General features: G+C 52.2%; 1 protein-coding gene across 1 annotated transcript in view; it reads right to left on the reverse strand.

The window, feature by feature from the left end:
- bahcc1b (BAH domain and coiled-coil containing 1b) overlaps nucleotides 1-14,648 on the reverse strand; it is a 95,517-nt gene that overhangs the window by 30,662 nt on the left and 50,207 nt on the right. Inside the window, 9 exon segments of the mRNA XM_079492290.1 lie at nucleotides 458-1,621; nucleotides 5,095-5,482; nucleotides 6,507-6,712; nucleotides 8,511-8,651; nucleotides 9,264-9,448; nucleotides 10,729-10,840; nucleotides 11,386-13,596; nucleotides 14,233-14,317; nucleotides 14,319-14,350. Coding sequence (XP_079348416.1) covers nucleotides 458-1,621; nucleotides 5,095-5,482; nucleotides 6,507-6,712; nucleotides 8,511-8,651; nucleotides 9,264-9,448; nucleotides 10,729-10,840; nucleotides 11,386-13,596; nucleotides 14,233-14,317; nucleotides 14,319-14,350 — 4,524 coding nt within the window.

Raw genomic sequence — 14,648 nt, forward strand, 5'->3', positions numbered from 1 at the left:
GTCCGAGTTGTCTTTGACCGAGGCTTACAGGTCTTTAAATAAATACTTCATGAAACGTCTATGGGAAAAACTCTAGAAAACCAAGAAAATCATAAATGAACGTCAAAGACTCAAGGCCTGATACGTCTGTTGAACCATCCCACTCCATCGTGAGCCGCAGGGCAGCATTAACATGACTTTCATCCTGCAACATTATATGTATGGAAATTAAATGATGCTACAGTTAATTGCTGATTACCACAAACACTCTGAAGTTTACACGTTTACAAAGGAAAGCCCAGACACCCATCCCTAATATACATACAATGCACGGCACGGCACGTACGCGCACACACGCACACACACACACACACACACACACACACACACACACACACACACACACACACACACACACACACACACACACACACACACACACACACACACACACACACACACACACACACGGTCCTACCTGTCATGTCTTTTTCTTTGCTCTCTCGGTTCCTCTGCTGGATCTCCAGGTCAGCTAGTTCTCCCAGTATCTCCATCCCACGGTGAGTCCGGGGCCCAGAGGCCGACGAGGAGGTGGCGGAGGCGGGCGCGGGTGGGTAACGGGCGTCCCTGGTGGCGCACAGAGCCGCGGCGATCAGGAGCTCCAGGCTCCATGTGTAGGCCTCCTGGAGCTGCACAGTTGCACTGGGAGGAGGTGGAGGAGGAGGAGGAGGAGGAGGGGAGGACCGAGAGGAGGAGACGTCCGCGGAGAGGATGTTGTCAGAGGCGGAGTGGCCCGGCGTGGCGGGGGAAAGGGCAGGACAACCGCTTAGCAGCTCTGCCACCGAGTCCCCGCGTGGGCTCCCCGCGCTCTCCTCGCACTCCTCCTTCTCCTCCTTCTCGTTGTCTTCGACGACGACTTCAACGTTTTCTCCCTCTCCTTCCTCAGGCTCTCTTTCCTCCTCCTCCTCCTCCTCCACCTCCATCATCTGCTGCTCCTCTCCTCCAATGAGCTCCAGAGGCACAGAGACGGTACATTCTATTTGTTTGGAGTCGTGTGACACCTCCTTTGTGTCCTCCTCCTCCTCCTCCTCCTCCTCCTCCTCCTCCTCTTTGTCTTTTTGCTGCTCTTCTGGGTCCTGGTGTGCTCGGCTCTCCTCCAGGCCAGCCTTCAGGTCCAGGCGTTCTAGAGTCGACTCTGCCCTCGCGACGTCGCTTCCCTCGGCTGTGGTCGTGGACGTCGTCTCCGGGACCGTTGCCGGTGACAACGGGCACCCGGTGACGGGACGCGACTGCCCGGCGGAGGACAGAGGCTGCGAGACGGAGCGTCCCTTCACCTCCTTCGTCCTCCTCGCCGCTTCTCCCGCCCTCCTCTCTCCCTCCGCACCGCTATGACGCTCCACCACCAGGAAATCCTTCCGTTCGTCTTCCTCTCCTCTTCTCACCAGATCCGCTTCTTCGTCTTCCTCCTCCTCCCGCTCTGCGGGGAGAGGCTGGATGGCGTCGTGGAGTGGGAGGGGCTTGGCGACGGGTTCTGCCGGCTCCTCTTCCGTGGCTGCTTGCTCGGCCAGCCGTGCTTCGGGAGGCGAGGGGCCGGCCTTGTAACCCGTGGCGATGGGAGGGTAAGTGTAGACGGGCGGCAGGTCTGAAAGAGACAGAGAGGTCCGAGTGGTAAGTGCCATGCATGTACACAGGCTAAAGTAATTAGAGCAGTGGTTCTCAAACCGTTTCATGTCATATTAGCCTGCGGACCCCCATTTGAAAAGATAAGCCATGAGAGAAGGTTTTATGGCTATAGCAGTGAGTCATTTTAATTGGACCCCCAGTTTGACAGGCATTATAATGTCTATAATGTACACGCATTTAATGGCATTTCTATCTCTGGGAGCCCAATTAATATTGTAAAAATCAAATGTTAATTTAACTCTGAGAGTGTACAAATTTGTACACAGATGGACATAAGGGTCCATTTGGTTTGGGACCCCCCCTGGGGGTCCCCGGACCCCACTTTGAGAACCACTGAACAACAAGGCGACCACGAACGACGCCAAGTAAACGACATAAGCAGCATATCTCTAACTGGTCAAGGAGCAGGAAGTGCAGAAGACACAAAGACAACAGCGTTGACAGTATTTTAGAGATGATTGAGGACAGCTGCAGTGAAACACTGCTGTATATATTTCCCCTTCAGCCTCGTCCACTTGACTCAGGAACTGTGTGTCACACATACATGGACCCAATCGCATGACCATAATAATGGCCATTATACAGAGCCAGCAGGGTGTGGAGCCTATAGGGAATGTGTGTGTGTGTGTGTGTGTGTGTGTGTGTGTGTGTGTGTGTGTGTGTGTGTGTGTGTGTGTGTGTGTGTGTGTGTGTGTGTGTGTGTGTGTGTGTGTGTGTGTGTGCGCGTGGGTGCATGTGTGTGTGTGTGTAAGCGTGTGATGGGCAATATATGGGCTACTTGTGTGCACAGTATAGTATACTATCTGTATAGGGGAGAGAGGGAGGGAGGGGGGGGGGGGGTCTATATCTGGGATATTGATGACACGCTGCAGTCTGCCTGTGATTGCAGCGCCGGCCCTGTCACAACCTGCAGTGTATTATTGATGGTATCCCTCCGCCTCCCCCCCCCCCCCCCCCCCTGACAACACGGCCAGATGAATGCGTATCCTTCCGCCTGCTTCTCTTCAAGGACCCCTGAAGGAGAGGAAGGGACCTGTCTGAAAATCCCACTGACCTTCCACTCCTAGCGCGCATGCATGCGAACGCATGCACGCATGATGCATGCACGCACACACATACACACACACACACATCCATATTTCTCTGACCTCAATGTTTGTCGGACCGCTGCTCCTATTTTTCGGACATACATGACAGCACTCGCACAGTCGCACACACGTGCATAGGCCTACACACACGGGCACACACAGATACACAAACACACACGCATGCACACACACACGCACGCACGCACGCACCCACGCACGCACACACTCAAAGACACACAGACTAGGAGTGCATCCGTGCTTCAAACACGCTCTCCAAAATCAAAGAATAATATGCTTCAAAGAACAGAGCTCTTAGTGAACACTGTGAAATCCTCAGCGTTACTTTAACTCTGAGAGTGTACAAATGTAATCAAGTGGACACTTGTACACTCTCAGAGTTATAAATGGAGACATTTTCTGTTTAGTGTAGCATCTTCCTCCCTCACTCTCTCTCTCTCTCTCTCTCTCACTCTAATAGAGCCTAAAGCCAATAAATAATAGAAACTATAGAAATAATTAATCCAAGAAAGGAAGCGTATTAGTATTAGACAATTCTATTGTGGGTTGCTTTGTGCTTGGGATCCTGGGAGAGTCTGAACGACCACGGTCAGTGTGTGGACTCCTACTGTAAAACATGCAATCATAAACTGCTGTGGCTCCACATGTGGATGCCTTGGTGTGACCAGCCTGTGACATCCTCCGTCATCCCTGAGGTATCTATGAAGTATGACTCCAAAACATGGGAGAGGTTTCAACCCGATCCAAGCCCCGCTGACTAAAATGTACGAAACAAATCATACTCGTGTGAAGTGAGCGGCGCTCTTATCATCATAGGCCTGTACATCATCATACATCACATTCCGTGCTCAGCCAATCGGCTGAGCACATTACGTGCTCATACAGACACACAAAACTGTGCATAGGAGCGGCTAGCGACGGCTAGCGGCAACATGCATACAAAGTATGATGTTGGCCTACTGACAACATGCATACAAAGTATTATGTTGGCCTACTGACAACATGCATACAAAGTATTATGTTGGCCTACTGACAACATGCATACAAAGTATGATGTTGGCCTACTGACAACATGCATACAAAGTATGATGTTGGCCTACTGACAACATGCATACAAAGTATTATGTTGGCCTACTGACAACATGCATACAAAGTATTATGTTGGCCTACTGACAACATGCGTACAAAGTATTATGTTGGCCTACTGACAACATGCATACAAAGTATTATGTTGGCCTACTGACAACATGCATACAAAGTATTATGTTGGCCTACTGACAACATGCGTACAAAGTATTATGTTGGCCTACTGACAACATGCATACAAAGTATGATGTTGGCCTACTGACAACATGCATACAAAGTATTATGTTGGCCTACTGACAACATGCATACAAAGTATTATGTTGGCCTACTGACAACATGCATACAAAGTATTATGTTGGCCTACTGACAGCATGCATACGAAGTATTATGTTGGCCTACTGACAACATGCGTACAAAGTATTATGTTGGCCTACTGACAACATGCATACAAAGTATTATGTTGGCCTACTGACAACATGCATACAAAGTATTATGTTGGCCTACTGACAACATGCGTACAAAGTATTATGTTGGCCTACTGACAGCATGCATACAAAGTATTATGTTGGCCTACTGACAACATGCATACAAAGTATTATGTTGGCCTACTGACAGCATGCATATACAAAGTATTATGTTGGCCTACTGACAACATGCGTACAAAGTATTATGTTGGCCTACTGACAGCATGCATATACAAAGTATTATGTTGGCCTACTGACAACATGCATACAAAGTATTATGTTGGCCTACTGACAGCATGCATACAAAGTATTATGTTGGCCTACTGACAGCATGCGTACAAAGTGTGATGTTGGCCTACTGACAGCATGCGTACAAAGTATGATGTTGGCCTACTGACAGCATGCGTACAAAGTTTGGTATTGATCGGTCCAGCGGTTTGTGAGATGAGCTTCAGAGACAGGATACTATACATCCGTGTACACACACACACACACACACACACACACACACACACACACACACACACACACACACACACACACACACACACACACACACACACACAGAGACCCTCTCATAGACGACTAACCTCTCGCAGAGCCACGCCATAAAAAGACAATTCCCAATGGAAACATTCATACTTATGTTTTGGACTATATGTTTTGGACATTGCAATTTATTATGTTAATTTAACCCCACTTGTTCGTTTTTAACACCCGTTATTTTACTATGTAGGAATACCGAAGAGAGAGGGAAGACAAGTCTCAGCACTCACCTGGCTCTAAGGATTGTGGGTAGTCCTGAGGCGGCTGGCCCTCCCCCCGGTCACTCCCCCTGTCCGACCCTTTGGAAAGGTGCGAGGGGGCGGGGCTTAGAGCCGGGGACCTGGGGGCGGCGGCTGCCGGGCTGGGGGCGGGGTTCAGGGGGTTCTGCGAGTGCGGCCTCCTGGAGGGCGAGGAGGAGTGGTAGCAAGGCGACTGGCGGCTGGTGGGACACACCCCCGGAGACGGGGTGGACGTCTTGGGCGGCGGAGGGGTGTGGGAGAAGGGCTTGGCCACGCGGGAGGAGGTGGAGGGCGAGGAGGAGGAAGAGGAGGTCCTGGATGACGAGGATTCGTGGGGCGAGTCTTCGATGGTGATGGCGTGCTCCTCTGGCTTTCTCTGCTGGAGGCAGAGACGGAGGGAGGGAGGGAGGGAGGGAGAGAGGGAGGGACACATGAAGGTAGAGAGAGAGAAAGAGAGTGTGATGGAGAGAGGAAGAGAGAGACAGAGGGTATAGGAAGAAGGGAATACAGAAAACAACAGAAATCTCAGTAACGTGAGCGTGATTATGAACCACTTAAACCGGTGTCTCTCAACCTGTGGCCCCCCAAAGAAATTGGCAAAACACTTAAGATGTTATTGATAACATAACCAATGCATAGGAACTCAAAGTATACTACGATGGTTCCATTGATCCATGGTGGATCAATGGATTGATTGATCAGATCATTAAAATAAACTTGCTTGGACCCATCTGACCTGTTAAGTGGTCAGATGGGTGGGCCGCACATGCTTCCAAGATTATCAAGTGGGCCCAGAACCAGAAATGGTTCAGAAGCAATGACTTAAACCCTATTAGTTGAATGGAGTCCCCCAGGGGTCTACGCTAGGCCAGCTCCTCTTTACCCTCTACACCAAATATCATTTCACCAAAACCCCAGATCTACTAGCTCACAACGCTTCGCCAACACAGCATCTTGTGAGCTTGGCTATTTTCAGTGAGTGTTGGCCTCCGGAATAAGGACGCTAGAGTTCATTGCTGTTATTAATGTCTTCAGCAAACACTGCCACATGTGATTGTGAAATGTTTCTGCTGCTGTTGGGAAATCATAATATTTGTGCTGCGTGTGTTGAAAGTGTGCGTTGTGCTACCGAGCCCACCGCAGAGGAACATGACCTGTGTCCAAGACCCCCTGCACACTTTCATAACAGCATGGAGATGTCAGAGTCACGGGATTGAACCCCACTGTATTTCCATGAATGCCATTAGGGGGGGAGGGGGGGGACACAATGCCACGTTTCTTCTGGTGTCGGAATAATCAGTGTGCTGTGTGTGTGTGTGTGTGTGTGTGTGTGTGTGTGTGTGTGTGTGTGTGTGTGTGTGTGTGTGTGTGTGTGTGTGTGTGTGTGTGTGTGTGTGTTCTACCTGTCCCAGGGAGTGTCTGTGCATGTGCTCCATGGCCCGCTGCTGCTGTTGGTGCTGTTGCTGCTGGTGGTGCTGATGCTGCAGCGCGTACAGCTCCTGTTGCCGTAGGAACGAGGAGCGGGAGTAGACGGGATGATGCTGCAGGTGAGAGGAGGGGCCCCGCCCCCCGTACACTGCCGGCCACAGGCCTGACTGTTCCATCACATCTAGAGAGACACACACACAGAGAGAGAGAGAGAGAGAGAGAGAGAGAGAGAGAGAGAGAGAGGAGATGAGGGAGACGAAGAGAGGGGATATGAATGGGGGGGTTAGTCTTCTTTTGATGTGAGGTCTGTAAATGTCTCGCATTATTGTGCGTGGGATGAAACACCTACTAATGAGATGAAAAGAGGTGCATGGGAAGCGAGAAAGCAAGGAGAAGGAAAAGGGAGGCACCGAGGCAGAGAGAAGGGTAGTTGAGAGGGACAAAGGAGAGAGCGAGCAAAGAAAGAGAGAGAGAAAGAAAGAAATCACAAACGAACCAACGAATGAATGAATGATTGAATGAACGGATGCATGAACATACGAAAGACATAAAGAATGAATGAGTGAATGAATGAGACTCATATTCAAGCTTTAAGCAACAAAGCGGTCATCATCGCAGCAAGTCTAAAGCAGCCCCCTCCTCACTGGCTGAAGCAGAGGTGGTTTGTGTATGTTTCAACCTTGAAGCTAATGCACTATTATCTACTATTGTTTCTCTCCCTGTCTCTCTCTTTCTCTTACATTATGGTGGTCCCACAACACTCACATTTTCCCTAAAGCACATAGAAATTCAGACACACGCACACACGCACACACATGCACACACACACACGCGCACGCACACACACACATCCCCTCCTTGGCTGCGTTGTCGCTGGGAACCTTTGTTCTGTGAGATTAGCCTGAGTGGGCTAATGTTTCCCAGGGGAAGGGTTCAGTGGATGCACTTCCCCTCTCCGCAGGAACTCCCACGGAGCGAGGCAAAGGAGCAGGGAGATAATTAAATTTCACAGCCTGTTTGCAAAGCAGCACGCACGCACGCACACACACACACACACACACACACACACACACACACACACACACACACACACACACACACACACACACACACACACACACACACACACACACACACACACACACACACACACACACACACACACACACACACACAATAGCAGGAGGTGTGCCATACAAAACCGGGCAATGTCTCAAAAATCTTCCACATTCTGCAAAACCACTACAACCCCAACATAACTGAACACACATGGACTCACGGACACACACACACACACACACACACACACACACACACACACACACACACACACATACACCTACACATACATACACCTGCGCATGCAGTGCACCCATGTACACACAAATGAGGGTACATTTACAGACCCAACGCGATTGTTCCCAAAATAATACCAACACACACACGCACAAACAAACACGCACCTTCTCCCCTTGACCAGTGTGAAGCCAGTGGTTAGCCACGGCGGGAGAGATGAGCGCCAGCCTAAATGACTTGCCATAACAGTGGGCAACCCAGCGAGCAGAGGGGGGGGGGGGGGGGGGGGATAGCTGCTCCCATTAACACAGCAATAAAACACCAAACCACTGACAGAGGGACTTAGTCGAGCATTTTACTATGATTAGCGAATGATACTAAAACTCTGGGAGAGAAATGGCAAGGGGCCTCTGATGGTACATCTGGAGAGGGAGGGAAGAACGGAGAGACAGGAGAGAGAGAGAGCGAGAGAGAGAGAGAGAGAGAGAGAGAGAGAGAGAGAGATGCCGATACATATCCTGCGCGTGCGTGCGTGCGTGCGTGCGTGCGTGCGTGCATGCGTGCGTGCGTGCGTGCGTGCGTGCGTATGTGCGTGGGTGCGTGCGTGCGTGCGTGCGTGCGTGCGTGCGTCTGAATAGAATATGGGATGTGCTGCTGGTGACGGGGCTTGTGGTCCATCTTACCGAGGTGGTGGTGGGCTCCAGGCTCTGAAGGGAGGACCACCAGGGCAGAGCCAGGGTCTTGGGTGAGTGAGCCCAGGACCGGCTGCAGAGGGCTGGGCAGACCTGGGGGGAACCCCGGGCCCATGCCCACGTGGCTCAAACCTGGAATAAACACGGGCATTAGCAACTTCACTTAACCACTGTCTTAAACCCTCTAGTCTTAGTGAAATGGACCTCAGCTACAAATGTACTCAGGTAATACATACAAGGATGTCATTTGTATGGTTCAAATCTGCTGCTGACTCGCTGAGCCAACTGGAACAGGAAATGATCATGCCACATTCTAGAAACCTGGGACTTGCCATCTCTGGTTTACTTCCCATATCTGTGTGAAGTGGGCGGACGCCTTTTTAGGAGACGGGAAGCAGGTTGGAGTCTATTCATTCCAATGGTAGAGTGAACGTGAACGCAGCTTCTGAATTCTTTAGCTCCATTGTCACTGATCCGATCGTCACAAGCCACACAATATTCCCAAGATTTTCTTATTAAAATGGCTTTTTTCAGAGAGACAAATCAGGAGAAAATCTACTTTATTATCGACCTGTCTCTGTCCCAGCAACACACTCTCGCGGGATCTAGCACCAGTAACTTTCGCAAGATTCCCACTTAGGAGACCATTTGTAGCATTTGTGTAGCCTCTAGTGGCTCCAATTGGGATGGACTATCTTCCTAAATGAACAATCTTTGGTTATGCACAGAGCCTATTCCACTCACCGTAGGAATGGCCCATCCAGAGGGAGGGACTTCCTGTCCGCTGCATCCAGTGGTGGTGAGCGTGTGCAGAGGGGTCTGCCCCCAACTGGCCGGCTCCTCCAGGGACCAGGAGGTGAGAGGTCAGGTCTCCGTGACAGCTGCTGGAGGGGTGGATCCTGGCAAACTCCACCCGCTCCTTATTTTCCCTTGAAAGGCAGAGAGAGGTTTGTTAGGTGTCATTATTCATTATCCATTATCTTAGTGCTTTTTCGATTGACTTTTTTCCTTTTTTGTCTACTCTGCGTCTGTCTCAGACTCAGAGAAGGGCTGCCTGTGGACAGTGCCGAAACCCACCTACCAGTGATGGTAGGCAGGTTTCGACATTTCAAAGATTTTTTTTTTATCAATGCAAGAACAATGGCCTCTGTTATAGCTAACTTGTTAGGAATAGAAAGCTTGCAGTTTGTAGATTTTTTTTTTTACATCTAGTACCGATAATAGTGAGGACCAATTATTTGAAGAAAAGGTTAAAATGTGTTTAGTCCTTTAAGCTCGATTTATTTGTTGTACAATGAAAATAGCCAACCTACAAGCTAACAAAACAACACGATTCGGTATGTATATGATTAAATTACTATTATTATTATTATTATTATATTTCTATTTGGATTATGTGTATAATTGAGATTACACTGGTTTCTTCTCTTCAATGTCTCAACCCTTTATCCTCCTTAGTTCATCTTCATTATCATCATCATCATCATTTTTCACATTATTATTATCTCCACTATCATCCTATTCTATTCCTCTTCTCCAACGCCACCCATGTGCCATTAGTATCCTCAACAACAATAACGACAACAACACAATAAATGAAAGGAGGCGACAGAAATAGCCTTCACCATCTAGATTCTAGAAGACTACTGAGCTCTCATTGTGTGTGTGTGTGTGTGTGTGTGTGTGTGTGTGTGTGTGTGTGTGTGTGTGTGTGTGTGTGTGTGTGTGTGTGTGTGTGTGTGTGTGTGTGTGTGCGTGCGTGCGTGCGTGCGTGCGTGCCCCTATTACGACTACATAATAAGAAGGGGCCGATACTTCAGACACAGCAGTATTAGTGGCAGTAATGTTAATGGATCACCTCGTCTCAGGGAGAGAGAGGAATATCACATCAAAGGCTGAATGGGAGACAAAATGGATGGAGAGAAGAACCAAGAGAGGAGAGGAGGCAGCGCAGCCTCAGAGAGGCAGAGAGATGCACAGAGGATAAAAGAACCTACAGCTTATCAGACGAGGGAGAAATGAATAGAGACTACAGCATGTTGTGCGTGCATGTGTGTGTGTGTGCGTGCGTGCGTGCACGTCTGTTTTTGCGTACCGTATATGTACGTGTGTACAACTGTACACACACATCTGGGTGTGTGTGTGTGTGTGTGTGTGTGTGTGTGTGTGTGTGTGTGTGTGTGTGAGTGTGTGTGTGTACTCTGTGTACCTGATGAGCATCTCTCTGTCTCTGTCCAGGTGATGAAGGGTAATCTGCTCCTCCGTCATCCTCTTCCTCTCCTCTGCCTCCCGGCCCAGCGGATACACAGGACGAGACACGCCTGAATTCATTAAAAACACACAAGCGGGGGATGTCAGCATGCTTATTTGGCAACAACCGGACACTGCCGCCAAGACGCTATGACCTCTTATAAGTGCAATTCACAACACTGACTGAAGTCCTGTTTAGTTGACTTTGAATCAGAGGTGAATAGAGCACCAAAGGTCTTACCTGGGTCCTGTTTTTCCCCCCATTCTTAATTCCCAAATACTTTTTCTATATCGCATCAAGTAAGAACTGTGTTCCAAAAATAAACAAATGATCCCGGCAGTTTCACTTGTATGGATATGAAGAATCAACTGACTGGTGAGAAAACGCTAATGTTACTGCCGCCAAATTAGTATAAATGTTTCGCCAGAAACAGACTGTATCAAATATGAGTGACTGACTATCGTAAACGATACAGAGCCACCTTCCCGACAAACACTTTTTTTTGGACCACAATTCTATATACAGTAAATGACAATTTCGGAAGCTTTTTGAAAATGTTTGCCTATAACGGCAACTACAAAACATGCCAGTTGACAGACAGAGAGAGAGTCTGACCTTTCATGTTGGGCAGCACCCTGCCCTGCCTGCTGTGTCCAGGGGGGGTGTCTGAAGGGCGGTGCGGAGGCCGGGCAACCGCCACCGCGATCCCCACGGGCGGCTGCCGCACCTCCCCTTCCCCCGCGTCGCCCGTCTCCTTCCCCCCTCGCTCGCCCCTGTCCCCCTCGCTGCCAGAGCCTCTCCGCGGCGGGAGGCTCTGTTTGGGAGGGTCCTGCGGGGAGGCGTTGCTCCTGCCACCACCGCCGCCGCCGCCCGCCGTCCTCTCGCCCCCTGTCCTCTCCGACCGATCTCCACCCTGCTTGAGGCAGCCCAGGCCGCCGAAGGGGCTCCGCTGGGGCAGCAGCAAGGGCTGCTGGGAGCTGTAGTTCATAAGGCTCTTCATGGCGCTGCCCTCTCCTTCCGCGGAGGCGAGGTGTGGTGAGGAGCGGGACGGGAGGGGGAGAGGAGGCTGGGACGTGGGCTGGGTGTGCTGGCCGTTCGAGGCCCTGCTGCCGTCCCCTCTTCCCTCCTGATGGGAGGAGGACTTCCTCTGGTCGTCCTGGTGGGGCCCCCGTGGCCCCCACGGCTGCTGAGAGGCGCCCGTTTGACTCCCGTCCCGCCCCTTCTCCTCTGGACCGGCGCCCTGACTGCTGTGCTGCTGATGCCGTATCCTCGCCACCTTCTGCCCCTCCCTCTGAGATCCCGCCCCCTTGCTCTCAGGAGGAGGAGGAGGAGGACCCGAGTGGGAACAGTCCCTGAAAGGAGGCGTGCTGGCGTACGGGCCACTTTTGGATGACGCCCCGTGTCCGGAGCCCGGGTGCTGCTGGGTCCCCTGGGCCTCGAGGGGGAGGGACGCCCGGTAGACGTCCAGGACCTCCACAGAAGAAGACGATGAAGATGACGAGGCTTCGAGGCTGCAAGATCGCAGCCCCGACTGAGCGCCAGGGTTGTTGTGGTTGTTCTTGTGAGGGTGCTGGGAGTGGTGGCCGTGGCCCCAGTCCGGGGGTCTGTCGGCCTTGCCGTAGCCCAGCTGCTGTTGATGAGGCTGGGGCTCCTGTGGCGGCTGCGGTGGCTCCTTCCTCTGGCAGTGGGAGGGGTTGTGATGGTGGGGGTGGTGTTGCGAGGGACTTTCATAAGCCCCTCCTCCTCCTCCTCCTCCTCCACTCTTCTCTGTACCTTTGCCGTCTCCCTTCCTGCCACTCCCGCCTCCGCCCCCAGCGCCGCGACAGTCGGGGGCCGCCGGGTCTCCCAGGGGTCCGACGGACGGCACGTAGGTGGGGCCGGTGACCTTGGCATCCCTGCCAGAGCCTCCTGGGGCAGAGGCGGCGGGGTCCTTGGAGCTGGTCAGGGTGAGAGGGGCGGGCGGGCAGTAGAAGTCGGCGTGGGGATGGTGATGCGGGTGGTGCGGGTGGTGCAGCCACCCCGAGCCCATGTGCAAGTGGTGGGGGGGAGGCGGGGGCGGGGGAGGCATGGAGTAGGAGGTCACGGAGTGGGGAGCCGGCGGCGCCAATATGGCCGCCGGCGCCCCTCTCCTCATACATTCGGACGAGGAGGAGGAGGAGGACGTCGGGGACTCACTGATCCTCATCTCCCCGCTCACCGTCCCCTCCTTGGAGCACCTCCTCGCGCCTCCTCCCCCGGACGGAGGCCTGGAGCCCCCGCCCCCGCCCCCGCTGCAGCTGCTCAGCCCTGCCGCGCTCTTATTGGCTCCCCCGGGGACGACGCCAGCCTCCCCCCCTGACCCCCCGGACAGCTTAAAGCTACTCGTGTGTTTGGTCCCCTGTTGTCCGCCACAGTCACTGTCTCTGTAGTCCTTGTTGTGTCTCTCCTGGGGCGGCCTGTGTTCCTCCTCCCTGCCCAGCGGGGTGAGGTGGGGAGGCAGAGGGTGGTGAGGGTGGGGGTACGGTTGGAGGTGGCCGGGTAGGGTGGTGGTCTGGTGGTGGTGGTGGTGATGGTGGTGTCTCTCCTGTCTCTCTTTGCTCTCCTGATGTCTCTCCTTGCTGATCGAGCGATCTTTCTCCTTGGAGGCGGACGGAGGAGCGCCTTTCTCTACGGTTTCTTTGGAGCTCTTAGCACCTCCTCCTCCTCCTCCTCCTCCTCCCCCAGAGTCTGTCTCCCTGCTGCAGGAGCCCAGCGGGTGGCCAGGGGCGGTCCGAGACAGCGCCGGAAGGCCGTGATTGGTGGAGAGGAGAGGGGGCTGTGGGGGAAGGCCTCTCAGGTAGAAGTGATCTGAAAACAGGAAGGGACAGCATGCAGTTACCAGAGAAACCTAGACTTATAGAGATTGTGAGCAAACATACACATGCCACGAGAGAAAACCTGCATCAGTTTCTCCCAGCTGATGGCTACTAGATAATGAGCGCTTGGGGGGGGGGGTAGTTAGGGGTTAAGCGTCTTGCTTTTCGAACACGCAGACCAGGGCCAGGCGGCCAACTGATGACCACCGGACCCCCATAACTCTGAAAAACCACTGCATTGAGCTGCAAGGGCGCCCCAAATATTTACACTTTCAGCCTTCAATTAACACTCCGAATTTCTACTGAGCTCTTAGGTCAACTCTTAGCTGCAACACAGGAGTTGCAACAAAGGACCTCCATCAAGATTTCACGACATTTGTATTTCACAACGTGCATGTGTAACAGCATACTCTGTGTGCCAGCTGCTCCCGTCTCTGCAGAATGCAGCGCACTGTTTCTTATGCAACTGTAAGAGCTTTCTCGCTCGCTTGCTTGCTCTCTCTCTCTCTGTCGCTCGCACACACACACACACACACACACACACACACACACACACACACACACACACACACACACACACACACACACACACACACACACACACACACACACAATGACACAAACCTACCTTTCTGAGTGTCATAGAAGCGGTGCTGTCCGTAGAGAACATTCCCGTTGCTATGGTGATCCAGGGGACTCATGGGGAGGAAGGGGGGAAGCCAGACTTCCTGAATACCGTGGGTACCCTGGGCGAGAGAGAGAGAGAGAGAGAGAGAGAGAGAGAGAGAGAGAGAGAGAGAGAGAGAGAGAGAGAGGGGTGAGGGAGAGAGAGAGAGAGAGAGAGAGGGAGAAGAGGGAGAGAGAGAGAGAGGGGGGGAGGGAGAGAGAGAGAGAGAGAGAGAGAGAGGAGAGAGAGAGAGAGAGAGGGAGGGAGAGAGAGAGAGAGAGAGAGAGAGAGAGAGAGAGAGAGAGAGAGAGAGAGAGGGGAGGGAGAGAGAGAGAGAGAGAGAGAGAGAGAGAGGGGAGGGAGAGGGGAGGAAGGAG

Source organism: Electrona antarctica (assembly GCF_951216825.1).
Source record: "Electrona antarctica genome assembly, chromosome: 22".
Taxonomy (NCBI): domain Eukaryota; kingdom Metazoa; phylum Chordata; class Actinopteri; order Myctophiformes; family Myctophidae; genus Electrona; species Electrona antarctica.